At 41.0% G+C, this 27127-nt stretch overlaps 1 protein-coding gene across 1 annotated transcript; it reads left to right on the top strand.

Annotated features, from left to right (window-relative positions):
* Positions 1-4338: 4338 nt before the first annotated feature.
* LOC101170020 (monocarboxylate transporter 1) lies at positions 4339-25186 on the top strand. Its single transcript, XM_023956943.2, has 5 exons — positions 4339-4572; positions 12934-13235; positions 20782-20925; positions 21071-21877; positions 23040-25186. The coding sequence occupies exons 2-5, from the start codon at positions 13019-13021 to the stop codon at positions 23309-23311; spliced, it is 1440 nt and encodes a 479-aa protein (XP_023812711.1). The 5' UTR covers positions 4339-4572; positions 12934-13018; the 3' UTR covers positions 23312-25186.
* The last annotated feature ends 1941 nt before the right edge of the window (positions 25187-27127 follow it).

The following is a 27127-nucleotide window of genomic DNA, read 5'->3' as shown; positions in this document are numbered from 1 at the left end:
TAGTAGCTGAAACAAGCATGGGTTTGTTGTTTGCTCACAATGAAGGGCACAAACATGCGTCACAATGCACAAATCTGCATTCAGTGAAATTTAAAGAAGACTTTGGTCTAACAGTGTATCAGTGAACTTTAAACACTGTGCTGAAGATAGACTTTTCAATCTGCTGAGGTAGACTTCCTGGATGTCACAAAGTCCAGGTGAACTCTGGGGTCTTTGAAATACTAACTGCAGACCAGTTTTGACACACACACACAAAGTCATATTAATGTCTTCTGACAGTATAATTTTAAAGTAGTTTCTGTGGAACCTACGCTCACAGGTTACCTGAAAGAGTAACACAACTATCTAGCCTAATAAAACAGGCTTTATTTATGAATGAAAGGAGGCACTCCAGATCTGACCTTAAATCTTCTGTGTTATCTGTTTGTCACCATCACTGAAGGATGTGAGGCGAGACATTATAGGACTGTGTACATCCATAAAGTTTATGGCCTCAGTTTGTACAGCTGCATGTTAAGACACTGCTCTCACTTTGTCTGAATGACTGAGATCCTGTCATGTGAGGAAAATAGCTTATGAAAGCAGCAACGAAAAGATCCAGCAGATCTTCAACCCAAATCCACCTTCAAGTCTCTAACTTTATTCATTTTTATGCACTGAAGATCCAAACCACACCGTTATGTTTCTTATTCCGGGTCTGTCTTCTACAATTTTGGGGTAAGTACCCAAATCTGGGGTGAATCAGGAAAGTCTTTATCTTATCTTTCCTGTGATTTTATGAGGAAGGTTATCACAAAGAATGGACGTAATTGATAGGACTTTACTTGGACTGTGAAAGTTAGAACATAATCAAATCCTCTAAATAAATAAATAAATAATAATAACATAACAGTTTGGTTGGTATAGTTATCTATTCATACAGTGTCTATTTTCTTCTCCGCCTCATTCTTCAACTAACAGTCCCTTTCTTTCCCTTCTCATTAGCAGAAAAACAGAGACATTTCTGTGAATGGTCCCATTAGCAGCTGTCACACTGCAGAGACATCCTGAAACGCTGTCAGCTGGAAATGTTGGGCGGAAAATGCGGCTGGCCTTGGTAATTAAAATCCAAAGCATATTATACAGTTTTAACTGTTCCAGATGGCTGGTGTAGCAGGTTTCTTTTCACCGAGAGCATTTAAGGACAGTCTTGTAGGAGCATGTTGTTGTACTGCTTTATGTGACTCAGTGTTTCTGTTAATGTGCTTGGTTGGAGTTAAGAATAAGTTCAAATTTGATGTTTAATTATTATTAAAAAAAAGGAAAGAAATATATTTATACTGGGGGGAAAAATTAACCAAATGTTTCCCCCTTTAACACAAATGTTTTCTGCAGCACGGCACGAACAGTCAGCTGTGTACTTTAAGCAATAAACAGAAACATTTAAATAAAATGTGAAACATTCACATTCAAAACCGAGTTTATGGTTGATCTTATCTGTTATCTGTTTCCTGTTATTTTATTCAAATGTGTTGCAATAAAAGGAAACCAATAAACTGTGTTTCCAGCAGCTGTAATGTTTTTCTATCTCTGTGCAGCATACACTCTTTGTTTTAAACCGTTCATCACCTTCTGAATGCCGAACATCCAGCCCAAAAGGACAAAAGGGGGGAGGACAGTTTTTCAACACATAATACATTTCAATGTTTGTCTCAAAATTGGGAATCTTGACAAAGTAAACTTTGCGTCCTCATCTCAGAAGCTAATTAGAGTGTGTTCTTAATGGAAAGAACCAACCCAAAGTATTGTGAAAACAACCATAGCCTGTAGGTCTGAGGAAAGTGTATCAAGGACCCTGCACTCAACTGAGTTGCAATATGTGATGAACAATGTAATAAAGTCCCATTTTCTGTCACACACCTAGGTGTGCGAAATTTGTTCTCTGCATTTGACCCATCCCCTGGGGGAGCGGTGAACTGCAGACGAGCCGCGCTCGGGAGGCAGCAGCGTTAAGGGTCTTGCCCAAGGGCCCCCACTGGGTGATGCTAATTGCTCGCCATTGATATGGTAACTGCCCCCAGTACCATTGTTCATTCGTATAACTATACTCAATGCAATATGAGTTTAGGACGTACAATAATGTGGTGGGTTGTACTGTCGCCTCACAGCAAAAAGCCGCTGTTTTGAATCTCGGCTGGGTCCTGTCTGTGTAGAATTTCATGTTTTCTTCAGACACTAGGGGAGTTTTTCTCTGGGCACAATATCCAAGCACATGTATATATATATATATATATATATTTTTTAGATATAAAGGTGTTTGAGCTATATTGAATTTGAAATATTAAAAAAGAAACTGAGAAACATAAATACACAACACACACATGAAATGATACATAAAATTCTTGACCGTGTTTAGTTGAAAAGTGAAAAGTGAAGAAAAGTGTATAGAAAAACAAAAACTTGAAGAACTTTAGAATTAAGAGAGTTTGCTACATAATAAAATCATTGTTTACCAAACAGATTCCCATTTCGCAGAAAAGTAAACCGGTCATTAGAAGAGTATCTCATCAGCTGAGTCCTTTCTGCGTGTGGTTTGCCAGTTCTCCCGGTGCATGCATCTCCCTAGACACTCCGGCTTCCTCCTACAGTCCATAAACATATTTCCTATGTTAACTGGTGAATCTAAATGTACCATTAGTTGTGCATATAATGGCCTGTTTGCGGGATTAAAGACCCACTCCAATGAAAATTGCGTTTTTGGTATGAACTTGTGGCATTCTTCTCATAATGGAAGACATAAAAAGAAAATTAATCTTAAAAGTGCCTTTCTGAGTATTTCTTTATTGAAATAGCTGTAAATAATAATAATAATAATACATTTTATTTAGAATGCGCATTTTAGGTAAAATCTCAAAGAATCATGAGCAGACAGAAAAATACAGTTGGAAAAATTCTGCAGCAGTGACAGTAATTACCACAGTTAGAGGGCCAAGCTCCCTGCTCAGCTCCATCCTGATGCATCCACTTGTAGACAAATAGATGTGCGTTCATCTTTGTTTTCCTCGTCTGAGCTGGAATCTGGATCAAAACGTCACGATTGGATAGCCTCAATATTGCTTACCATTTTTGTTGCTCTTGTAATGTTAGGTTGGTGTGAGCGGCTGTAAGCTAACGGGAGAGAGTGTAAATAAAGGGATGATGGGAAGTCAGGGCAGGCTTACTCCACGGCAAAACCCTGCCAACAACTCAGAGGCGAATATCTGATGAACTCCTGTTGCTCTACAGAAACTATGCCCTAGAGAACCACACAGGTTATTTTTTATTTTTGGCTAAAAACTGGATAACAATTAAAAGACCGCTGGGAAAACACTGAAAATAAATGAGAAGGTGAGTGGGACTTCAATGTCTGTCCAAGGTTTTTCCACCTTGATCTGTGATAGCTGGGGCATTGATCCAAGTGACCTAATGGACATTGATTTTATGTGTGTGTCCTTGTTGTACAATATGTCCTTTTTAGGGTTTATTGTTTGCTTTATCTATGGGTATTGCTGACAGTTTATTTCTTTTAACGTGAACTTGCCAAGGGACTGCAGATGGAAAATAACCTTAAGCCATAATGCGGCATAAATACAGTCGTTTAATTTTTCATAAATAATGTGATGCCTTTCTCCTAATAAATACCACCCTAACTAGGAGTAAGTATTGATTAATAGTGATGGTATACATTTTTCATCACAATCAATCAGTACTTTATATTCCCGTGAGGGAAATTTGTCTTGGGCTGAGGAGCCCACAGCTACAACATAAAGAACACAACAGAATAAACATACACAATAAGACAACACCCACAGAAATAACAACTCCCACAGAAATAACAACCAGAGACACTTACTCTGGACCATTTACCGTTTGTTCAGCAGTGTTATGGCTGATGGAACGAACAACTTCTTATGTCTGTTGGTTTTATATTTGGCTGCTCTGAAGCGTTGTCCGGATGGGAATGGTTGATCAATCCATAAATAAAAATATCACTAAAATACCTAAAGGAATAATTAAACAACCATCATCATGTATTCAAATTATCTAATAAAAAGGTATGATATGTAAGTAAGACATTTTACATAATGGAAACACCAGGTCAAACCAGTACAAACAAGCTTTATGCTGAGTCATTCCATCTAAAGGATTTCTACGTATGCAAGGTTATTAAAATCGATTCTGTTATATAAAAGAATGCGGCTGTGCTTTTCTGGATACACATTTCAATGTTCACTCTTCTTTTTTTTAAGTAAGACGGGACTGATTCAATTAACTATTCCGGCGCCGCGTCATCACCATCGCGTACGTGCAGTCCCGACTGTGCCCCGCCTCCTTCACGCACGTGCCAGTACTCAGAGCGGCAGCTTCAAGTTGTCTTTTGCGCATGCGCGACAGGGTTTTTTGCAATACCTTCATCCCCATCCAGGAGTTTCCAGTCAGACATTTGTGGTACCCGGAGCCGCATGCAGTTGGACCCGCGTGTCCCCGAGAACAACGAAGCCGCGTGCGGGTCTGTAGCGCTTTGCCACGCAGTCTTCAGTGGACACACACGCGGTGAGTGAACGCTTTTGAGTGCACGCGGACTAATATTACCAAACTAAAGTGGCGGCACATTGAATGGAACGGCCGCTTCCATCACTAAACCGGCGCTGACGCTTTAAATTAGTAAAATTCTTTTCATCTTCTAATTAGCCTGTTCGCGCGGGGCCACCTATTCCCTCTGCGGCGGCTGCTGCTCGTAAATCCTTTTACTACGCGGCAGTACATTAGGCAAGCGGCTTCGTGTCGACGTGTTTTGTCGTTCACCGTGGCGTGATGCTGGCCGGCGCTATTTTTACATCCACGTGTGTGAAGTCGGTTCCTCCGCCGGTCGTCATCCGCCGTTCGGTTCAGCCAGTGCCCGGACCGGAGTTCCAGCACAGAGAGGAAGAACACAGCTGTCCTTTTATAGACTACGGTGTCGGTGTTGCATCAGCAGGCCTACTTGCACAACATATAAATACATGGCTTTAGTTTATACCATTTATTTACTAAATTACTTGGTATTTATTATCTTAAATGAATACTCAATCTAACTTTAAAATTCCCACTGTCATTAAAGCATCTGTCCTTGTTATTTTGATTTTCTTGTGATCTTTTTATTTTTATTAGGCTCTATATCCTTGAATTTGCCTATAAAACAATTGGAGTACTAGTGTCACCTTAGATGTCCTATGGCACACACACACACACACACTCTCTCTCTCTCTTCATTCAGTAGTTCTGGAGTCCCGCTCAGCCAAGATGACTTGGGGCCAAACCTCAAACACAAGCAGTCCTGACTGTGACTCTGGAGTCCTGACTCAGATTTCCTCCTCAGAGCGGTGCTGCGTTGGACTGTGATCTAACGTGTTATCTAGTCTGAGCAGCGCTGTGAACGCCTCACATGCCAACTCTGGGAGGTTAGAGCACCATGGAAAGATTGCATGATGGCCACACGCACTGTGCAGTCTCTATTGTCCCAATAGGACTAGAGCTGTCAGTTTATTAATAGGTGTGTAACTGTCTTATTGTGGCTCAGAATGTGTTGCGGACTTTTCCATGCACTGGGTGTGTGTGGGGGGTTATTTTTCATGCCCTCCTTTAAGGTTATGATTATTGCAGTGCGATCCCGTAAACTCTGACCTTCCTAAAGATCAAACAAGAGCCGTTTCTAGGAACTGGCACAGAAATCCCCGAATTAGGTTTCTGAAGACAAATTGTTGCCCAATAGGGTGTCCAAGCTTTTTGCAGGGAGGGCCGCATTTGGTGAGGTGACAATGTTTGAGGGGCAACCATTTGGCCTGACATTCTCTGAAGTATTTAAATACAATGAAATGCAAATGAACCATTTAAAGAACTTTTTTCTGTACTACAATGGATTTATGTTGTAATCTAAAACCAATGCATCTAAATGGTTTTACCCAAATTGCTGTAAATTTGTCAAATTTTCACACCGTTCATTCCCAGATAGCTAGTTATGGCATGTTTTGTCTGGTAGTTCCTCTTGCTATTCAACTCCTTAAACAGTCAGTGTCTTGGCATATTAGGCTGACAGTCGTTTCAAATTTCAATAAAATAAATATGTCAGTTTCCCTTTCCCTGGAGGCGGTGGCCCTCACGGTCAACGTTTCTTATTTACAGATGACATTTTAGAAATGGCATAAAAAGTGTCATAGAAGAGGCTAATTTAAAGGGTTATTGATTTTATCGAAGGAGCCTGCGGGCTGCTGGAAATTTAAATCTGGGCAGCATTTGGCCCAAAGGCCAGACTTTGGACATGCCTGCCTTAGGGCAGGCATGTCTTTGGGTTTTGATGTTCATGTGTTCACTGACTGTATTAGACGTTGATTGACGAGAATTTTAGCTTTTTTCCAGAGGAATAAAAGCAATCCACTCCAGGCTTTGCTCTGCCTAATTTGACTGAGAAATCATTAATCACTCTTATCTTTCAAGATTTAAGTGTTTTGCATTAAAAAGAAACTGATAAATGTCAGTCACTTAGCACAAACACTCAACCCACGCACATAATGGATCAGAGGCACTATTCCGGTGACTGTATTTAATCCACTGAGAGTCCAAGGGTTCATTGTAGTGAAATGTGGACTCATTTGCTGAATTATCTTAAAGAAAACCTCATCACCATCTGCAGGAAATGATCCCCTTTGAATGTCAATGAAACATGGGTTCTCTCCATAATCGGACATTCATAAATGATCTTCCTGGGCACGAACCTTACATTTAAAACTTCCATTTCAATTAGAAAATGTCTGCATTTTAAACTCGAATTAATTTCATTCTAAGATGCAATACGACGACTAAAACTTGCTAAAGCAATGCTGACTGTAAAGGTGTCTCTGAATTTTTTTTGTCTTTTGGTTTGCTGTTAATGCAAACGTCTTGTTTTTCTGGAGAAATTCACTCTATGCAAATGTAATTATTTTGCGCAGATTCTGTGTCCCCATGCATGTAAACATGTTTATTAAAACAGTACATATTTGAAGATCCACTACTTCCTTTAAATGTCTGCTGCATGTTCATGTTTACATGACTAGTAATCAATGGACCATGGACTTGTAATCTGCCATTTGCATTGATTTGACCTATATAACGTAGTTTGCTGTCTGACAGAATTTACTTACTTAAGGATCACGAGTTGTTCATATGACTACAGGATAAACTAAATGTATTAAGTCAGCAAAGCCGAGCGACTTGGTTTCTTTGGGTTTTTGTGATTTGAATAGGAAACTACTGTAGCTTAAGTGTGTCAAGAATTTATGGATAAGCATGTATAGGACTGCCTTCATACTAGTTCATACCTGTAAGCCCTAGAGGTCAATGAGGTTAAACAAGTGGGACTTGTTGCTGGTAAAAGCAGAAATGTACTAAATGAGGTTTTAAACCCTTCCCCATATTATTTCACAAATTTATATTGTGATTTTGTCTATTTATGTCTTTGAAAACCATTCACTTGTGCTACACAGTACAAGTTGCTTAAGTCAAATGAGTACGCCCTCATGGAGACTGTATCAGAGTCTCTGAAAGGTTTCTGCCTCTGGACTGTTTTTAGTCTGTAAAATTGGCAGCGTAGAGAACTCCTGAATGGGTTTCTCTGGTGTGTTGGCACAGACATGCAGATGTTCAATTACAGTTCTCCACTGAGCATTGTAACCTCAGGGGAAATGGTCGCATAAATCCAGTCGTGTGAGACCCGCTGCATTTTTAACCCCCTAGTTTTAGCTACAAATGCGTTAGCCAATTAACTTGTAAAATGCTGATGTCCGTGCAGTTGTTAATTTAAGCTGTTAGGACATGTAGCCATTTGTTTCTGGGAACATTCTAGTTCATTGAGTTCATGGTTTAACGATGGATAGATCTCTTGTTGACATGATAAAATTTTATTCCTTTTAGTTCTTATGAGTCCAAATCCAAAAATGTTCAAAATAAAATGGTGGTGGGAGAAAAGCATCGTTTATTAAATCTGTCCAGACTTGATTGCATCTGGCACAAAGGGGGGTTGGGGGGTGTCCATCTGCAGAATGAGGTCCTCAGGGGTTTGCAGCCCGAGCTGCTACCAGTGGTTGCCATGAGGCTCTGCATATTTCAGAGAAGCACTTCATCTGGGATACCCCTACTGAAAGGTTGAGGTGGACATTTGTTGCACCATGCTGGGCTGTTCTGATTTACAGCCAGACATTTTTGGGTTGTTGGAGAAAATGCAACCCAGAAACCTTAAACAGTCATTTGAAGTGGTTGCATCAAGTCTATCTTTCTTCAGTTGCAATACCATGACTGACTTTTTACTGAGAATTGGATAAAACCATCATCTACTGTTCAAACTGATTTATCATCTGGTAATATATTCTGTATATAATGGGGTCTATAGTTTCCTATGACTTTGGTCGGTTATTTGCATATTTTTGTAATATGAACGCCAAAAATCATCCCACCACCTCAATGTAGCCTTATAACAAATAGCCATTGACTGAACATGAGACCATGGACTGAGTGACCCCCTCCTCCGCCGCATTCCGAACAGGAAGTATCGGCCAGCTCCAAGAAGCCATAACCTTCTATTGACGTCTATTGAAAAGTCTTCTATTAGTCAGCATATTTGTCAGAATCACAATTCTTGCTCTCCTACTTTTTAAAAGATATTCTTGTTAATCCAAATTGTTATTCACTTGTTCTGTAATTCAAGTTATTCAAGTTATAAACTGACCGATCAGATGCCTCAATTAAAACATGTAGTCTCATGTTTGACAAAACATTTGACTGATTCTCCTGAGCCTGCTTTCAAGTAGTAGGGGAGTCTGCTTCCAACAAGCTCACTCCTGATTGGGGAGAGCGGTTGCCACAGAAACGTTCATTCAGACTGACTCGGATCAATCACTGCTTACTGATGTCGTCTCGCTCCAGCGTGACGGCACTGTATTATGAAAAAATGGTGACATAATTAGATTTAATTTTGTTGGAGCAGGAAGTTAAATATTTTGTTGGTGACACTCACTCACTTGGCCCAGTTCTCGAACAGCCAAGGATTATAGCTTCATTTTATTTACATAAGGATAGAAGAAATTTAGTTTTTGTTGATTCATTTATTTTAAAAATAGTAATTTTACTGGTACAGGTACATGATCATGCAATCTTGACCTTTTCACAGTAAGTTGCTGCTTATAAAACCCTTCTTTGTCCCTGCGGCTTTTGTTTGACTTATGATACTCTTATAGGTGTGTTGCAGTGGAAATGTGAAAGCAGACTGAACTGACTTTGTTCCAGTTAACCCTTGGCTTCTGCGTGCCTGTAGCAAAGCTTACGGTATCACTGGTTCAGTTGTTTTAGTTTAGAGCTGAGCTGTCCTTGGTGAGGTAGAAAATCAGCGTTTCTCCCTGCTGTCATCACATTCCTGTTCAACACAGGAAGACGGAGTTTGACCAGAAGGTAGACATTCTGAGACTGCTTTCAAAAATCCTGAGGCTCCACCGACCAATTACAATTTCAATTCTGTTTTTCCCTTAAACTGTTGTTGAAGTAGCTAAAGTTGCATTGTGGTCTGCACTTGGCATTGTGTAAGCAGCATGTCTGTGAGGTCATAGAGACCAGATGAGACCAGTCACTGTAAGCAACTTGAGAGGACCACCAAACCTCTGCCAGATTTACTCTGGTCCCTTGATGACCTTTCAGTACGTAACTTAAACCACCAGTTAAACTGCATTAAAGGCCACGACTGTTGTCGGTTATTCTGACATTTAGTGCTGTGTAATCGCCCCACCCTCTAAAATTGCAACGGGACCACTTGTTTTTAGTGTGACATCAAAGTTGAGCCCCCTCTTGGTGCTGAGTGACTACCAGGCTGGACCTGACCTATGTCGGCCTTTGCTGAGTAAATACTCTACACGCTGATACTCTTGGCCATATCAGTGTTTGAAGAGTCAAAGCAGCACAATGTTCCGCCTGATGAGGCCAGACGTAGCTGAAAAGGTACAGACAGAGCTGTGACCTGCACCAGATAATTTATGGAGAGGCTAAAGTTTGTTTTATTATCTCACTTATGTTTAAATTTGAATTTCTGTAATAGTTTAAGAAATATGAATAGCTAACTTTTTTCCCCTCTGTTTCATTGTAAGGTCGTTTTTTTTTAAGCACCAGCACTTAGAATTTTAAGCTTTTACATAATTCCCTCTTCATCAAGTTTTGGGATTCCCTTCTATGTGCTCAAATTAGGATAAAAAATAAATGAAAAACCAGATTGTAGATTTTTTTTTTTTAATTGATCATTTGAAAACAAGGCATTGTATATAAAATAAAAAATTGAAAACTGTGTTAAACCCTAAGAACCATATTGTTAACTTGGTGGAATTATTGATAAAATGAAAATAAAATTGTGATTTGATTTAAAAATTGTATATTTATAAATAAACCTCAAACTGTTTCCAAGTAAGTTTTTTTTTTTTTATAAACATTTTTTATTTCTCAGTCTGTCAGTCAATAACTTTCTATTTGTTTTTTTTTTGTTTAAAACTGCCTCCAAATTTTTCAAATTTCTTTTTTCAAGTTTACAATGTTTTTTTCTTCTTAAAACTTTTATTTTATTTTTATTTTTTACAATCCGTTTTTCCCCCCATTTATTTTAAGATGATCCTAATTTGACCCCATACGCTTCTGTCTGCCATAGGGCTGGAATCGCTTTCATCTGTCCGGCCTGCAGTTGTCCTTGATGTGACTCTTCCATTTCAGGAGTTGCAACATGTGGTTGCTGTGCAATTCCTTTTTTTAGTTTGCAGTCACTCTACCCTTTTGATAAGCACATAAGGTGAAATGTTCCATGTGGCGACACTCTGCAAAGCCAGTAGGAGCCATATTAGGCTTTCTATTTTGGTTTGTAGACATCTGAAAGTTTTATTATTATGTGATGCTACATTCATGAAGCACCACAAACTTTAATGGCGTAATATTTCTATTAGATTCTGTCCAGGGTAGAGTTTTGCTAATATCCAAAGCCTACAGGCAGCTGAATCTGTGCTTTGATGCATCAGCTCCAAGAAATGTTCAGATTGAAATAACTGTGATATAATGGAGATCAGTTCAAAATAAAAAGCTGTTTTCTTAGTATGATCTGGGAAGTGTGTGTAGGCTCACTAGTAAACGTGAGAACTAAAACACAAGGATGTGTGAAGTAGCGTGGGACTAATTACTATTCTGAATAGTTGTTTTTTTTCCATTTTAACAAAGTATTAAGATTGCACCAATTACTGCATTTTAATTTTCGTTTATTTGAGCAGATCAGAACTAAAAAAGGAAGTGAAAAAAATCCATTGCCTGTGTGTATAAACAGCCTGACTTCAGCTGACTGGACTAGTTGTTGTGTCAGGCAGACGATGTAATGATTTGTTCAACATTGGTGATTACAACCAGTTTGGAGTTAAGTGCTGCGAACGGGAGCCCAACTCTGACTGTTCATTAACGGTGAGCCAACCCTTTAGCAGGACTTCATGGAGTCGCTTTTCAGTTAAAATTTCGGTCTGCTTCAGACATTTGAATCGCACGGTTCCCATGTTCAGTGGTTTCATTTTTTCATTATAGCTCCGCACCCATCAAATGTAAACAGCAAAAGTATTTGAATTTTGAATGGTTTTGGTTAATTAACCTTTAAATAAATGTTGTATTGATAAACTGTACGTTTGCTTGTTTATATCAGCAAATCTGGCTGCAGCCATGGCTGTGTATTGACTGGGCAACATTTATGCTCTTTAATACACTTCTGTTTGGTAAACATTTTTGTTTTTTCTCCATCTTAATATAAGTAAATACAGTAATATGCTGTGAGGACGTTTGATTCCTTCTCTGCCCATTGATTTTTAAATTGGTTTAAGAAATGAGCCTGTGAAAACCAAAGTTTCTCAGATGTGTTAAGGCCTGTTCACACCGGGACGAATTTCGCCGGCGATTTTCGCCGACGTTTAACGCCTCGTGACTAAACAAAGGGCACCAATGAGAGTGTGCACACCGACGCGAAAAAACGCCACGCGCCAAAGCGTCAAAAAAAAAAACGCCTCGGGTTCGTTTTTTTTTTCCCGACGCGTCGCGTCGAAATCTATTCGACCAATGAGAATGGCGCTTTTGCACACGTGTCTGGAGCTTCTGAAGTTACAGTAAAACACAACTTGGGGGCGCTCAAACACAAAACTGCCTTGCTGAGCAAACATACCAGCGAAGAAGATAGACGCCAAGTAGCGTCTACGCTGCCGCAAAGAAATAATGACGGACATTCTAAAATATCCCCTTACCAAGTACCAGTTGGAGCTACTGATGCTTGAAATATTCATGTTTTCTTTGTATTATTCTGACAAGCGCGTAAATACTTGCTCTCTTCTTCTGAGTGAAAAGCGACTTTAAGAATCGTAAAGTTGCGCAGCGCCACCTTGTGTACAGGAGTATTTCTGTTTACATTAAGCGCCATCTAATGTCAGGGAATGAAATTGCATGTTCGCTCGGCTCATCGTCAGCGAAAATCGCCTGGGTGTGAACACAAAAAACGTGGCGAAAAACGCTGGCGAATAACGCCTGGCGAATATTCGTCCCGGTGTGTACGGGCCTTTATGCATTCTTGATAAATATTTCTTAAAATTGAATAAAAAAAAGTATTGTTTAGAAATTTGTATTGAACTTGTGGTAAAGGCTACGGTGTTGACGGATATGTTTTATTTTTTTACGGTCAACACAGAGTAGTAGTAGAGGTGGCGAATAATTGATATTTGTGGCCGATAACATTGGTATTGTGTGTTTTTTAATTTCCTTTATGCTCAGTGCTCATGCTAGACTAGATTTGTTATATTGAACAGTGATCATTACTGTTCACTTGATGTGAAAGACCAATAATCTCTATTTTACCCACAGGTCCTGTTTGCAGTCCTGAAGTGTGGTGCTCCTCCACTCTTCGGAAACCTCTCATCCGTCTCCACCTTCATCTAGTTGAGCTGACATGGCTCCAGCGGTGGGTGGGCCTGTGGGATACACCCCCCCTGAAGGTGGCTGGGGCTGGGCAATTGTGGCAGGTGCCATCATCTGCATCGGCTTCTCCTACGCCTTCCCCAAGTCCATCACTGTTTTCTTCAAGGAGATCGAGGTCGTCTTCGATGCCACGCCCAGTCAGGTGTCCTGGATCTCCTCAATCATGCTGGCCTGCATGTACGGAGGAGGTAAGCGTGCGGTTTACACCGAACAATAAAGCAGTGTGAAGCATCTGCCTATAGACGACTCTAAAAGTGTTGAATTGCGTCACCTATAGGTTTCGGATTTTGCGATGTCGTGAACGTCATTCTAAGGAATCTGACACTATCATCTAATGGGCATATCTATATCTATGTTTATATATATATCTATCAGTGAGATGCTTGTTTTCTGCGTCACACCTCAGTCTAAAGTGTGACACAGGAATGTATACTTATGTTTGTTTTCTAGTAGTTTTGGAACACAGGCACTGTTGTTCAGTAATCCCTCCAAAGCTTTTGGAGGAGAAAAGCTGCACTCCGAGTTGACCGCCCTCTTTGGGTTTGTGGTCCTCTTTCTGCAAACATGCATGACTAGAACGTTTCATTTGGGTGCAAACAAACTTTCTTCATCCAACAGAGCCCATGTTGTTAAATTTAAGTAAACAGAAAAGTCAAATGAAAATCTTCCTTTCCTATAGAAAATCCATGAATGGAACGCTGTGAATGATTTAACGGTCAAAGATTTAAGGGATTGACGTGGTGATCTGTTGGGGGTGGAGCCTTTATCTGTTTAGGTAACCATTATCCCCTTAAGTTATGCTCAGTTGTCTCCTGAAAGTGTTGAGGGTCTTTGTCTCTGACAGTATACAGTGCTGTGTAAACAATCTGTGCTTTCAGCAGATGGAAAAGTTCCCAAAGCTTATTGGCTCAGCAATACCTCTGAGTTTGTTCAGATGAGTTTGAATTATCCTGTCAGGTTATTTTTTTTAAGGGTTGAGCTTTAAACCAAACGGATAAACTTGTTTTTTCTCCTCCGTACTCATTGTCTCAAACCGTCTCTACTCAGCAGAACGTGTTCCTGCCTCCAACCTTTTTCATAGGTTTGGGTTGCAGAAGTGCTGACGGAGTAAAAATGCACGAGTCAGAACAGGAACCAGATGTTGGCCAGTATCTATCTCTTTATGTAAAATGCTGCTTCAATGTCAGCCAATGGGATAAGCCCAGTTTGATGCTGTAAGCTGCCAGACAGCTACGCTGCTCACAGGGTGTTACACATGAGGCGGTGCACGTACACACAGACTTAACAGGGAAATACCCGTTGGTATTAATGCTTTACGAAAGTGTGACGTCACTGACTAATACTTCCACAGGATGCAGAGCACGGAAGTAGTGTTGACTGGTAAAACAAGTACTTCCTTTAAATGAATATTCAGTCGTGTTCCTTTTTATTTTTTCACAATTTAGCAGAGTCTACGTGCACTTTGTGGGTGGATGTGTGTGTGCGAGTGTAACATGAAACTACACAATAACCTTAAATATTTTAGTGATCTGCAGATGAGATGACATCACCTGTGAAAGTAATGTTTTCTTTTGTCCAGTTTTTCTGTTAAGTTGATGGTTTTGGTGATGTATTACAAAGCGGTTTAATTAAATAAGCAATGCAGTTTTAGATGGTGTGACTTAAGGTTCTCTATTTCACATTTTCTACTAGTTGATGTTAGTTTCCATTAGGGCTGCACGATATGAGGAAAACTCCCATTTGCAATATTAATGATCAATGTTGTGATAGATAGATATAGATAGATATAAACTTTATTAATCTCCCAAAGGAGAAATTCAGGTGTCCGGTAGCAAAACACACAACCACACACAACAAACAACAGTAAAAAGATGATAAAACTTGTGACACATGAACCAATAGCAAAACAACCATAAACAGCATTTCACTGCAGCAGTTTAATTTAAATAAGGGTTATAAAATAAAATATTTTATTATTATATATATTTATATAAATAAGTTGCTTGAATTACACTCCAAATGACCCTCGTCTACACAGGAGGCGAACATATACAATAAAAGGGCTCCATCTGATTGGTCAATGATGTAAAGGAGTCCATATGATTGGACAATGTATAAATGGATTTACCGGGATTTGATTCGTTGAATACTTCAAGCTGCCATTATATTGTTTTGGCACATGTAAGCTAACCATTTATTACAATTTTTGCAGACTTTTGCAATATGCATATTGTACAGCTTGATAACGCGATAACGAAAAATTAGCAATTTATTGTGCAGGCCTAGTTTCCATAATCTGTGTTTACGTGATCAGAGATAATGAACCAAAATAATATTCATTTTTAGCAGGAACTGCTCAGTTTTCTGCAAATACACATATTATAATTATCCACAATTTGGAAGTACATTATTTCCAGTCTCTGGGTGTATCCATTCATTTGAACAATTCAATTCATATCACAAGTGGTTGGTGGTTAGTTAGTGGTTGGCCATCCGATTTATAGTCAATTTGGTTCATTTTGAACGATTCGATCAGATTCTCTGACCTAAAATGGATCCAGAACATCTTTAGCCAAAACTTCAACCAGTGTAACTCAGAGAAATACCTGGTACTGAACAGAGCAGGGAAAGTTTTCCAGATTCCTTGGATTTCTTCAAGATAATAAAGTGTAAAAAATGTAAACAAGAATGAATGTCAAATCCATTCACATTTTAGTTTCCTAAAGTTCAGCCCACTGTTGTTTTTCCACATTAAAATAATCCAAAGGGAACATTAGAACATTCTAGCACTCTGGACACATGGTCACATGACTTTCCTTAAATCAGTGTTTCCACATGTTGGACTGGAATGATGGACTGATAAGTTTTTGCTGACATCACATGTGTGTTGTCCGCTGTGATTCACTTGGTTGTGAATAAACCTACTGAGCCTCAACCTAAATGGTATTTTCCAATATTGATAAGCGATGTATATAATTTTGCAACTATTTTATAATTGTTTACTTTGATTTGATTAAATTAACAACTTGCCTCAGACGGAGTGATGTGGTTGGATTGTAGGAATATCAATTGTTTAATCGAATAATTGTTACACTCCTAATAACTAGTATCACAAGTAGCAGTCGCCCTCACTTCGTCTTATTTTTTCGTTCACATTAATGGTGACCCTTTAAATCAAAATGGAAAATATTTGGTGTGATTTCATGGATTCGGCAAATATCAATTGGGAAATGTCACTGGGATCAGTTCTGGAAGGGACTGACTTTGCTGTTTCTAGGATGCTAGAATGTTCCTGTGCGTGCCAAAAAAACGGGTCGCTAAACTTACAAACATTCTTTTTGTTGAACATTTTGGCTTTTACTGTTAGGGAGGCAAAATAAAATTGATCGAATCTAGTGGACCTGTCCTTATTTGGGATTTAAATGTATGATTATGATCGTTGAATTTCTATTTTTTTGTGGTGTTTTTTGCTTTATTTAATGATATTCTTGCATCGGTTGTGTTTAGCCTGAGCTGAACTTGGTCATGAAATGTTTTGGGAATACTTCATATGGAATATGATGAATCATTGGTTCTCTTTCTACATTAAGACATTGAAACATTTGAAATGACAAATGTGAGCGATGGGCTGATTTCTGATGCCTTAATGTACAGCTGTGTCTGCTGCGTGGCAGCAGCTGTTGGGAAGCCTCCCTGATACACGTGTAATCCGTCATGTGCTGTGAGGTGCTTAAGAACCAAAGACCCAGATTAGAAAAACATCTTAACCTAGTCAGACACTCTAGTTGGAGCACAAACTGATTGTTGTACAATGTTTTTGTTTTGTAGAGGTGTCGGAAGCGTGTTGTCCCCTGCCACTGAGAAAATACATTCATAATCTGCTAATACTAAGAGGAAGTGAGGTTCTGTACTTGCTGTTTTAAAAACAAGTCTCAACAGAGATGTTTTTGTAAACCCGTATCAATAGCTGCAGGACTGTTGACAAATGGAATTACCAATGACGAACGAATCGCTCCAGATTTGCTTAATCTTGTTGACTGACTGTAGATGGTGGTGGGTTTACAAAACTGCTTCTTTGCAAGGCGGTTCCAGTCACCTCTGGACTCTGGGACAAGGGCTCCTGTCACAGCCTGTGATGCTGATCTGAGTTGTTGGGTGGAAAACACTGACTGAGAGCTGTTCATGTGATCTGTGGGAGGAAATGTCTGTAGTCTACATCAAAGAATTTCTGCTGAGGATTGTGTAAAAAGTCCATTATCCAGCAGATGAACTCATACTCTTTATCTTGTGGGATTTATTTTTTAAACCCAGAAAGGGAAACTATAAAATGAGGTTAAAACACTTTGGACATTTACCTGATCAAACGTCTACCACTCAATCTAATCAACTGCTGACTTCTTGAAGTCAGTTCTGAGGACTTGTGCTGAAGGTCAGTCATGCCCACCGTAGAAAAACAATCCAGTGTTTTGTTCTACATCAGATTGTGTGGGTCTCTGGGGTTCAAACTCGCGTAAAATGTTCTGGACTTCTTTATCAGGGGCTCCAATGTGTTCTTTCTGAACTGTACAAAGCGTGAATATATTTTTGTAAGTCTCGTTTTCACGGTCCGGTCTGGTCCTGTATTTTCAGTGTTCCCATTCTAAAATGGACCCATTGAGTAGGACCGACTTGTGCCGTTTTTGGGCCCCTGTTGGTTGTAGGTCTATGGAAAAATGGAACAGACCGTTTAGGGTGGAGGTTCTGTTGTAACCTGTTGAAAGGCTAAAGGTCATTACGACAAAAGGAAGCGGCTGTATTTTTCTTCACCGCCTACAATCTTCTCTCAAACATGAAATGCTTTGTACATACGAGGTACCAAAAGCCAAGCAGGAAAAAATGAGCTGCTGGGTGACCTCCGTTAGTGTTGGCTTCACCCTACATGCCTTGTTATTGGTGCCCACATGACTGTCCAACTTTGAGTGGAAATACTCACCTTGACCATTCTAAACCGGACCAGACTGGACTGCTCAGTGGACACAAAGCATTAAAGTCCCACTCCAGGGTCCTTTATTTACTTTCAAAGCCTTCCCAGTTAATTGTGGTTATGATCGTTCCATTTTTAACCAAAATCCAAAAACCTGTCGCTTTTCTAGGACCATTTCTGCAGAGTGGCATTAGTTTATTAGAAATTCACCTTTGAGGGATGGGTGACATGTAGCAATGAGAGCTCAGGAGGGAGCTTGCTGCCCACCCAGCGTATTTCTACGTCACAGATGAGCTCTTTTTCAAACGACTTTTTTCCTCAAATGCACATTTAAAGCTATTTTCCTAATAAATGTCCTCCATCATGGGGAAAAATGGCACAAGAACATGTTAAACAGCGGTTGCGCAGGTTGTCCAATGATCGAAGGGTCAGCGGCTCAATCCCCGCTCCCCCCAGCCAGTTTTCGTTGTGTCCTTGGGCAAGACACTTCACCCTCCCTGTCTCCAGTGTTGCTCCACTGGTGTGTGAATGTGTATGAATGTCCCAGTGATGGTCAGAGGGGCGGTAAGCACGACCTGGCAGCCACGCCTCTGTCGGCCTGCCCCAGGGCAGCTGTAGCTATATCAGCAGCTTACCGTCACCAAGTATGAATGAGGAGTGAATGAATAAATGGACACATTGGAAGAACTTTGAGCACCAAGAAAAAGCACAGAAAATCCAATCCACTATTGAACTCCAAAAACACCATTTCCATTGGAGTGGGTCTTTATTTTGTTTTATTTTTAACCCCATGTTTCCAGGCACTAGGCTTACTAAAGCAATGTTTATGGGTGACTTAAATTGAGAACCAAACTAACCTTAACTCCCTTTAGAGGGGTAAAGATGCAAAGCTGAGTGAAATCTGCTGCAGGATCCTCAGAGTGGAGATGAGGACAGTTTTGTTTGGAGCCTCTCTAATGGAAGCAGCAAACTGATTATGTAATATGACCGAGGCCACTACTCACTGCTCTCTTTGTGTTTTCCTTCAATGGTAAATCTGCTAATGAGTTTGAAACCTGAACTTTTAATTTGTTATACTCCAGTTTCTATGGAAACGACTAAGGAAGTGCTGCGGCTGTGTGTGCCCTTCTGTAGCGGGTAAACCGACCACCTTGAGCATGGCAGACCTCCAGTTCAGACGCCATGCCAGCTATTGAGGCCTCGCTGACAGGCGCAACAGAAGAGGATGTCCTTAAGAGGCATCAAGCGTGCGTGTGTGCGTGCACATGCATGAGCGAGAGGAAGTCCTGCTAGATTAGAAAGTGTCTTTAGATGTAAATTTTGTTTAGATTTCTCCTTTTTAATATCTTAAGATGCCAATTCAATTTGTGAGGTGACATTTCTTCAAGCCCTTAGATGAGTTAAGGCGTTTTAAAGTGTTAATAACAGTTTCCTTAAACCATTAGACAGGAGCTGATGTCGTCAAACCTCATGTCCCACTGACCTGACTCACTGATTCAAATGTTGAAATCAGCGGCACACCCCTCTGCATCATGAGTGAACACATCGCAACTTTTGTTGGCCAAATCCTCCTAGAAAGTCATGTTAAGTAACCCCAAAACTTCCTGCTTTGCATCCCCACCAACAGCTCTAACCCACTGAAGGTGTGATATTACTTCATATGGGATTTTTTTAACGTTTTGTGCTTTACTGCTCTCTGCTGAGCTCAGTTGCACTTTCTTCAGTCCCTCCTCCAGATGAGCAGACGTCCAGCTGGAACCATGTGAAGGTCTATTCATGCTGAGCCCAGCTCTGAGGCAGAGACCTGTCGACCTCCCGCTCACTTTCACTACCTCCTATTTGTAACTGCTGCCATGACACAAGCCTGTCAGTGAATAGATTAGCAGCACCCCCTGCTGGTTCACAGCTGAAATGACTCGTTTTTGCCGTTCTGTACCAGTGTTTGTTTGTTTGTATGCTTTCTTCTTTTTTTCTTGAGAGGGGGGTTAGATACAATGTCCAATCTATGGGTTGCACAAAGGTGTGGTGCAGGGGTGTCCAAATCCAGGCCTCAAGGGCCGGTTTTCCAGAAACCCTGCCTCATCTGCTGTTGTTTACCTGGATCAGGTGTGTTTAGCCAATAAGGAGTTTCAACGGCAGGTTGATTGGAAAACTTATAGGGCATCTTGAGGCCTGGAATTGGACACCCCTGGTGTAGTGGTTAGCATTCTCTCTCAGCGGGAAGGCTCTGGTTCAAATCCCAGCTGGGTCCTTTCTGTGTGAAGTTTGTCTGTTCTCCTCGTTGGGTTCTCTCTGGGCGCTTTTGTTTCCTCCAACAGTCCAAAAACATGCGTCATAGGTCAATTGATCACTCAGAATTTTAGGTGTGAATATGTGTAGTTGTGTGGCCTTGCAATGGAGTGGATCCCACCTGTTCAGGGTGTTCCCTGCCTTCACCCAACAGGAGCTGGGAAAGGCTCCAGAAAACCAGGAATTAAGCAGGTTTAAAGGATGGATGTAGACGGCTTCGTAATAGTTCATGTAACTGCAGGAGGGGTGCTTACTATGGAATGGGAGACACGGGTTGAAATTTTGAATGAATCGATTGTCCAAACATCTGTGAGGGTTTGAACTGATTTTCTGGCAACCCTTCATTTCAGGGACAACTCTGACCCCTTAGAATAGTTCTGTTCCAGCAGAAAACGTGAATCAATTTAAGAACGTGCGTTAGCATGTGGTGCTACATTTAGATTTTCCTCACTCCTTTTTTTTTTTTTTTTTCCTGTTTTCAGGTCCTATAAGCAGCATCCTGGTGAACAAATATGGCAGCCGACCAATCATCATCCTCGGAGGCTTGCTGGCAGGTTCTGGGCTGGTTGCTGCTTCCTTCTGCAACACTGTGGAGCAGCTGTACTTCTTTATTGGAGTAGTTGGAGGTTAGAAATCTTCAAGGATTCTGTGTTGTTGTTTTTTCTTGATGTTTATTTTAAAAATGTAAATAACTGACTAAAGGTTGATGGCAAAGATAAATGAATCAGAGGGTTTTTCATGTTCCTTTCCTCTCATTGAATCCATGTTCAGGTTTGGGACTCTCCTTGAATTTGAATCCAGCTCTCACCATGATCGGTAAATACTTCTACCTGCGGCGACCCATCGCCAACGGCATCGCCATGGCCGGCAGCCCCATCTTCCTGTCCACCTTGGCTCCTCTCAACACCTGGCTGTATGATGAGTTTGGTTGGAGGGGCAGCTTCCTGATTCTAGGGGGACTTCTGCTGAACTGCTGCGTGGCCGGCTCTCTGATGCGACCCATCGGGCCCAAACCTCAGCCACCTAAGCCCGAGACCGAGGCAGCTGAGGGGAAAGCCGCTCCTGCACAGCCCAAGAAGACGGTCCTGCAGACGATCAACACCTTCATCGACCTCACGCTCTTCAAACACCGCGGCTTCCTGCTCTACCTCATGGGCAACGTTGTCATGTTCTTCGGCCTCTTCTCTCCGCTCATCTTCCTCTCCAACTTCGCCAAGAATAAAGACATCAGCAAAGAAAAGGCGGCGCTCCTTCTCTCCATCATGGCTTTCGTGGACATGTTTGCTCGCCCTTCCATGGGACTCCTGGCCAACACCAAGCTGATCCGGCCCAGAGTGCAGTATTTCTTTGCAGCTTCCGTCCTCCTGAACGGACTGTGTCACGTGTTCGCGCCTCTGAATGTCGACTACACCGGATTCATCATCTACGCCATTTTCTTTGGCTTCGCGTTCGGCTGGCTGAGCGCCGTGCTGTTCGAGACCCTGATGGACCTGGTGGGAATACAGAGGTTCTCCTCTGCCGTGGGTCTGGTCACAATAGTGGAGTGTGGGCCTGTCCTGCTGGGGCCACCCCTGACGAGTAAGACACAGGGGGAGGGGCTTGTGGGGACAACCTTCTAGTTTAGTAATGGAGGCAATTAGGAAGTAATTTTTTAATGTTTTTAGATATAATCTAGCTTTCCTGACTTCATTGCTCAAATTAAACAAACTTTAAAGCCAGAATGTGTTTGTTACAAAGCCTTTAAGGCCACAGTTGTCGCTGGCAACAACAAATGACTCACGTTCTTTGGATTACTGTTATTCTTCAACCGTTTATGCAATTAACGCGATTCCAATGGATTCTGATGTGAAGCAAAGCGTAAATCTACTTCACATCGCATTCAAAACTCTCGCGTTCACACATAGCTACGCACATCTGTAACCCTTATGCTATCCTAGGCACTTTACCATTGGGAGTTGGGTCATCTAGACCCACTAGACAGTGCACTGAACCTTTTTCCTTCAATGATTTGTGATCTTCACTGGTGTCCATGGATTATATGAAATCTTTTCACCTTTATCCAACTTTATCATGGTAGGATAACACGTCAATGGAAGGGTGGGGTCATCTAAGATCAAGGGTTAATAACATTTTCGAGTTCCACGTCCAAAATGTGCGGCCATTAAACACACATTGAAAGTTAAACCAGTTGAACATTGACCAATCAGGGACTTGGATTTGGTAGTGGCTTTTAATTCATGATCATTGATCACGTTGGCGGCGATCATGCGCCAGTAAACAGATGAAGAAAAAGAAGCAGCAGCAGCCCCTCCCCCAGTGTGAACACCACGGGCTATGCTGGCGTTTAGTGTCTGCAGCTCAACACTTGAACCCATTGGGAGTTTGTTGACTGTGTAAACGGTTGGAGACTTACGGTGATTCAAAGAACGTTCTGTTGGTCATCAAGATCAAAAAAGAAGGCGGAGTCTCAAAGATTTAGTTTTGAGCTAAAGACTTCATCTTTAGCTCTGGTTAACACCCATTGGCTCCTGTTGATGTAAAAATCCTTTTGCTCCAACTACCTTAGTTTAGGATCTCCTTGAAAGCAAAAACACAAATGTATCTTTATTTTTAATTACTTGAATAAATTCAGGCATCCCAGGGTTGAAGGCTGCAGGAGCAGTGGCTCCACTACCAGATTTGTTGAGCTTGTTAAATATTTTCCCCCTCTGAACATCTTCTTCTGTGGTCTCGCTCACAGGTAGCTTCTACAACTACTACCACAACTACAGCTACACCTACCTCACCTGTGGGATCATCCTCATCATCGCCAGCGTCTTCCTCTTTGTGGGAATGGGCATCAACTACCGTTTGTTGGATAAAGAGAAGAAGGAGGCGGAGAGGCAGCAAAAGGAAGAGCCCAAGGAGGAGCGCACGGCCATGTTGGAGGCGTCCTCGCCCACAAAAACGGAGGAGTCGGAGCCGGCCCCCTCCATGGATGAAGTGGCCAGGATGGACGAGGACTCTGTGTAAACGGATGCATAAAGGGACGGAACTGGGGGACACGTTCAATAACACACGTGGGAGCAGCAGTCTCAACACACTCCGTTTAGTTTAGTTTTTTCTGGAGAGCCCCCCCCTTTCACACCATCCTAAAGCCATAGAAAGCATCACCACGAAAACCAGAGAGCTGCGGCGGCAGTGACGTCAGGGTTGGGCTTAAGTCACGCTCAGATCTCTGGTTTCTGTGTGCCTTTTGGTAAACTCCTGTTCTGGAGCACAGACGCTGCTTCTGTTACCCCCACCACCCACCCACACATACACACACACACACACACACACACACACAGACTGCAAGGTAACAATCTAACACTTTGACTCAGGGGCTCGTCCTACATAGGTTCAGAACTCATCAGCCACCACAGGAAGCCTTTCACTGTAACTCCCGTCACTCGTGGTGTTTCACACTCAGCGGTTGGACAGAAAGGTAGAGCCACTGGGTGGAACCGCTGATTCTGTTAGTAGTGGCAAACACGCCTATAGGGAAGGAGAATTCACTAACCGAGCTGTCTGTCTATTAGCTGCAGAAGTTTATAAGCTTTTTATTTGAGAATGTAAGGGCCGACGAGCTTCCCTTTGTGACTGGGAAGGCTGAAGCTATAAAACATGAAGGAATCTTTAGAAACTAGGTCACGCCGTCAGTTTCTATCAGCGTCTTTTCCGTTGGGGGGGGGGGGGGGGGTGAACCTGCATCACAGGTGAGCATTCTGCATCCCTGCAGGAGAAAGCTACTACAAAGACTCTATAATGCCCCCTGCTGGCTTTGGATGGTAGTGTTTGGCTCCCAGTACTGCACCATTAGTATTTTAAATGATTCATCAATTTATCATTGTTTTTAAAGGACTTCCTTTTAATAAGTCTGATGAAAAGGTTAGATTTGATGTATTTTAATTGTGGATGTGTGTTTTTAGGTCTTTTAATTGAAGCCAGGTTTTATCGTTTCACTTCTATAAACTTCTCCTCATCGCAGCAGAGTATCGGCAGGTAGAGGCGCGTTCGCTGTTGGCCGTGTTGACCGACTCGGGTCCAGTTCAGGGGGAACAGAAGACGAGAAACATGCAGAACAAAAAGAGCCGAGAGCTCCGGAGCACGCACAGAAGCCTGAAAACTAATATTTGTTACACACTTTCTTTTTGCATTAGCAGTTAAGTGTCCTGGAGAAGTCGACACTTGTGGAGTGTGACTTTGCCTCTCCAGACACTGGGTTGCGTTGTCTAGACAGTGGAGAGGCACCAGGTGACAAATGAGGATGGAGACTCTAAATTCACCATGACCAAACGTTTTTCCAAACCGGTTATTCATGTACTTTTTTTTTTTTTTTTCCTTTTCTTTGGTTAGCCGGCTTGTTTGTCAAAGTGCCGTCTGTGGAACCTTTTTGGTGTTTCCGCAGAAGTCTCCACCCATCCACTTACTTGAATCTGAAGCACATCTCCTGAGTTTCTTGGATGGCGGCGGTCCGCAGACGGGCTTCCTTCCCCACGTGTCCACATTCCCCTCCTACGATCCTGCCCGATCTTGTGCTGACATTTATTCCACAGGTTAATTTGGTGTTGATTCCAAACAAACTGAAGCTTTATCCTTTTTTTTTTTTTTTCCCGGTTTTTGTTTAAAAAAAATTTTTTTTAAACCCCAGACGCCTTTGAAAGACGAGGTGATCTGAGAACAAACATCAAAACTGTCAGTGCTTTCAGTTTTCCAAAGCGGTACGGTTATGTCACCACAGCACCTTGTGTTGCATAGAGATGAACAAATTGTTACTATTTTTGAGAGGTAACTTTTAGACGTAGTTGCTATTTTAATGTGTGTGAAATTTGTGACAAGTGTTGAATAAATGGCTTTTAAACAAAACTCCTCGACATTCCTGTTTTGATTTGAATGCACTAAGCTCTAAACTTCACTGTCTTGAGTCAAATGGAGGCTGTTATCAGGGGCTGTAGCTTACAGAGTACAATAAAGAGATTCAGGATCAACAGAGTAGCTCACCGTTATGTTACCTTGATAAACCATTAAAAGAAATTGTGAAAAGCAACAAATAGGTGTTTATTTGTTTTATTTTCGAAGGTGTAATTACAAACCACTACAGAACTTTCTTCAAGCTGGAACTATCAGTAAATTAAAACAGAATCTGAGCAAGCATTTGTTTTTTAAGAAACTATATTTAAAGGAAAGAATACTTCGACTTGTCGGATGATTAACCGCTAATGTATTTTGTGCTTGAAATCTACGATTGGAATGTGTTTTGTAACTCAAAAGCAGTGAAAGCTTCAATTTCAGCCAGCTGCTAAAAAAAATATGATCACTACAATATGGCAGAAATGTTTGCTTAGCTTTTCTAACAAATTCTATTTTCTCTCTTTTGGCTGTACACGGCATTGAGGTACTATTTCAAGACAGCAGGCAAACATTTTAAACAACTTTTGTAACAATTGTAAGAAAATCTTGATCAAAGCAAAACAATTCTAGTATAACCACAAAAAGCACAGTTGTACATTGTTTTTTTAATCATTGTTTTTACTTTCAAGTTGCTCAGGGGGGTATTCCAGAAAGCAGGTTATGCTAGCTCCCACGGTAAGTTTGAGGCTAAGGAAGTTGATAACCTCAGCTTTCGGTTCCAGAAATGGAGGTATGTTTCAGGGTAGGTCAAGTTGCCATAGCAACTCATGCTCTGAACATAACCTGGTCTGGAGCAGGTTTAGTTGAAGGTTACTTTGTTTACAGAGAGGTGAAGCAGCATGGCGTGTCCATTTGAAGATGATTTAGTGGATGACGAAGCTCAGATAATACTTTTTCCACCGTTAGAGGGTGATAAGACAACGTATGGATGTTGGAAAGATAAACTTTTTACTTTGATCTAACTTATTTGCTTCAGTTAAGATTAATTGTAGTTATTTTACTTTCATTCAAATTAATTCAATTAAGTAGGTGTAACTTTGGTGCTGCTGTTAGATCGGCACCGCAAGGGATTGTGGGATACCATTCCCTTTGCCTGTCTGGACGGATTTGGGTTTAAGTGTGGGTTTTTGTCCAAATGTGTTTAGCTGTTTTACCGTGTATTGCCGAGTTATTTTGTCCTGTCTTGCTTAAAGTTTTGCACCATGAGTGAGAGGGAGGGAGAGGATGATGACTTTATATAGCACCCTTACACTTTTAGAATATAGTGATATGGTGGGAAAAGTCTCAAATGAATGTTTGCAATAGGTGCATATTATTTTCTTCTTTTTATAGTTATAAAAATGAGTACATCTGCCGGCTAAAACTTAGACATTTGATAGTTCAAGAATTGTAATTCATTAAGAAAGGAAAAATGAATATTAATTGAATTGGAGTAATATGACATTTAGTTAAATAAATGTTAATTTGAGTTGTATAAGGATTATTAGTTATAGACGTAAAAAATTAGGTTGAATAAATTTAACTCAATTACTTGTTACCAATAGAAGTAACTCATTTAAGTTGGCAAAATTAGACAAAGGTTATATATATATATGCGTCACAAGGAAAATGGAAATAAGATCTGAAACTTGTGCGTTTACTTTGTCTGTTCTTCTACTACAAGCAGAATTTTTTTTTTGATGATGCACCCGTATTACCTTTTTTAATTGGTTTTATAATCTTCACACGCCGTCATTAATCTCCGACTCCGTCTCACTGAAGTGTAGTGCTCTCTTTTTTTCACCACGCGTTTCCATGGTGACTCCAGAAAGCGATCTGTTGAGAATGTCTTTATGTACTTGCTGTGCACGTACATTAACCCAGGGTTACCAAGTCCAGCGTAGTTACGCTAATTCA

This window comes from Oryzias latipes, chromosome 7 (genome assembly GCF_053564925.1).
Source record: "Oryzias latipes strain Hd-rR chromosome 7, Olatipes_Hd-rR_3.1".
NCBI classification, from domain to species: Eukaryota; Metazoa; Chordata; class Actinopteri; order Beloniformes; family Adrianichthyidae; genus Oryzias; species Oryzias latipes.
The sequence above is the reverse complement of the archived record's forward strand: the minus strand, read 5'-3'. Positions and strand labels throughout refer to the sequence as shown.

Bases quoted from the DNA above. Each gene is read 5' to 3' on its own strand.
- LOC101170020 (XM_023956943.2), top strand. From the start codon at position 13,019: ATGGCTCCAGCGGTGGGTGGGCCTGTGGGATACACCCCCCCTGAAGGT. The intron at 13,236-20,781 runs GTAAGCGTGCGG...TCCTGTTTTCAG, and splicing joins GGCCTGCATGTACGGAGGAG to GTCCTATAAGCAGCATCCTG. The intron at 21,878-23,039 runs GTAAGACACAGG...TCTCGCTCACAG, and splicing joins GCTGGGGCCACCCCTGACGA to GTAGCTTCTACAACTACTAC.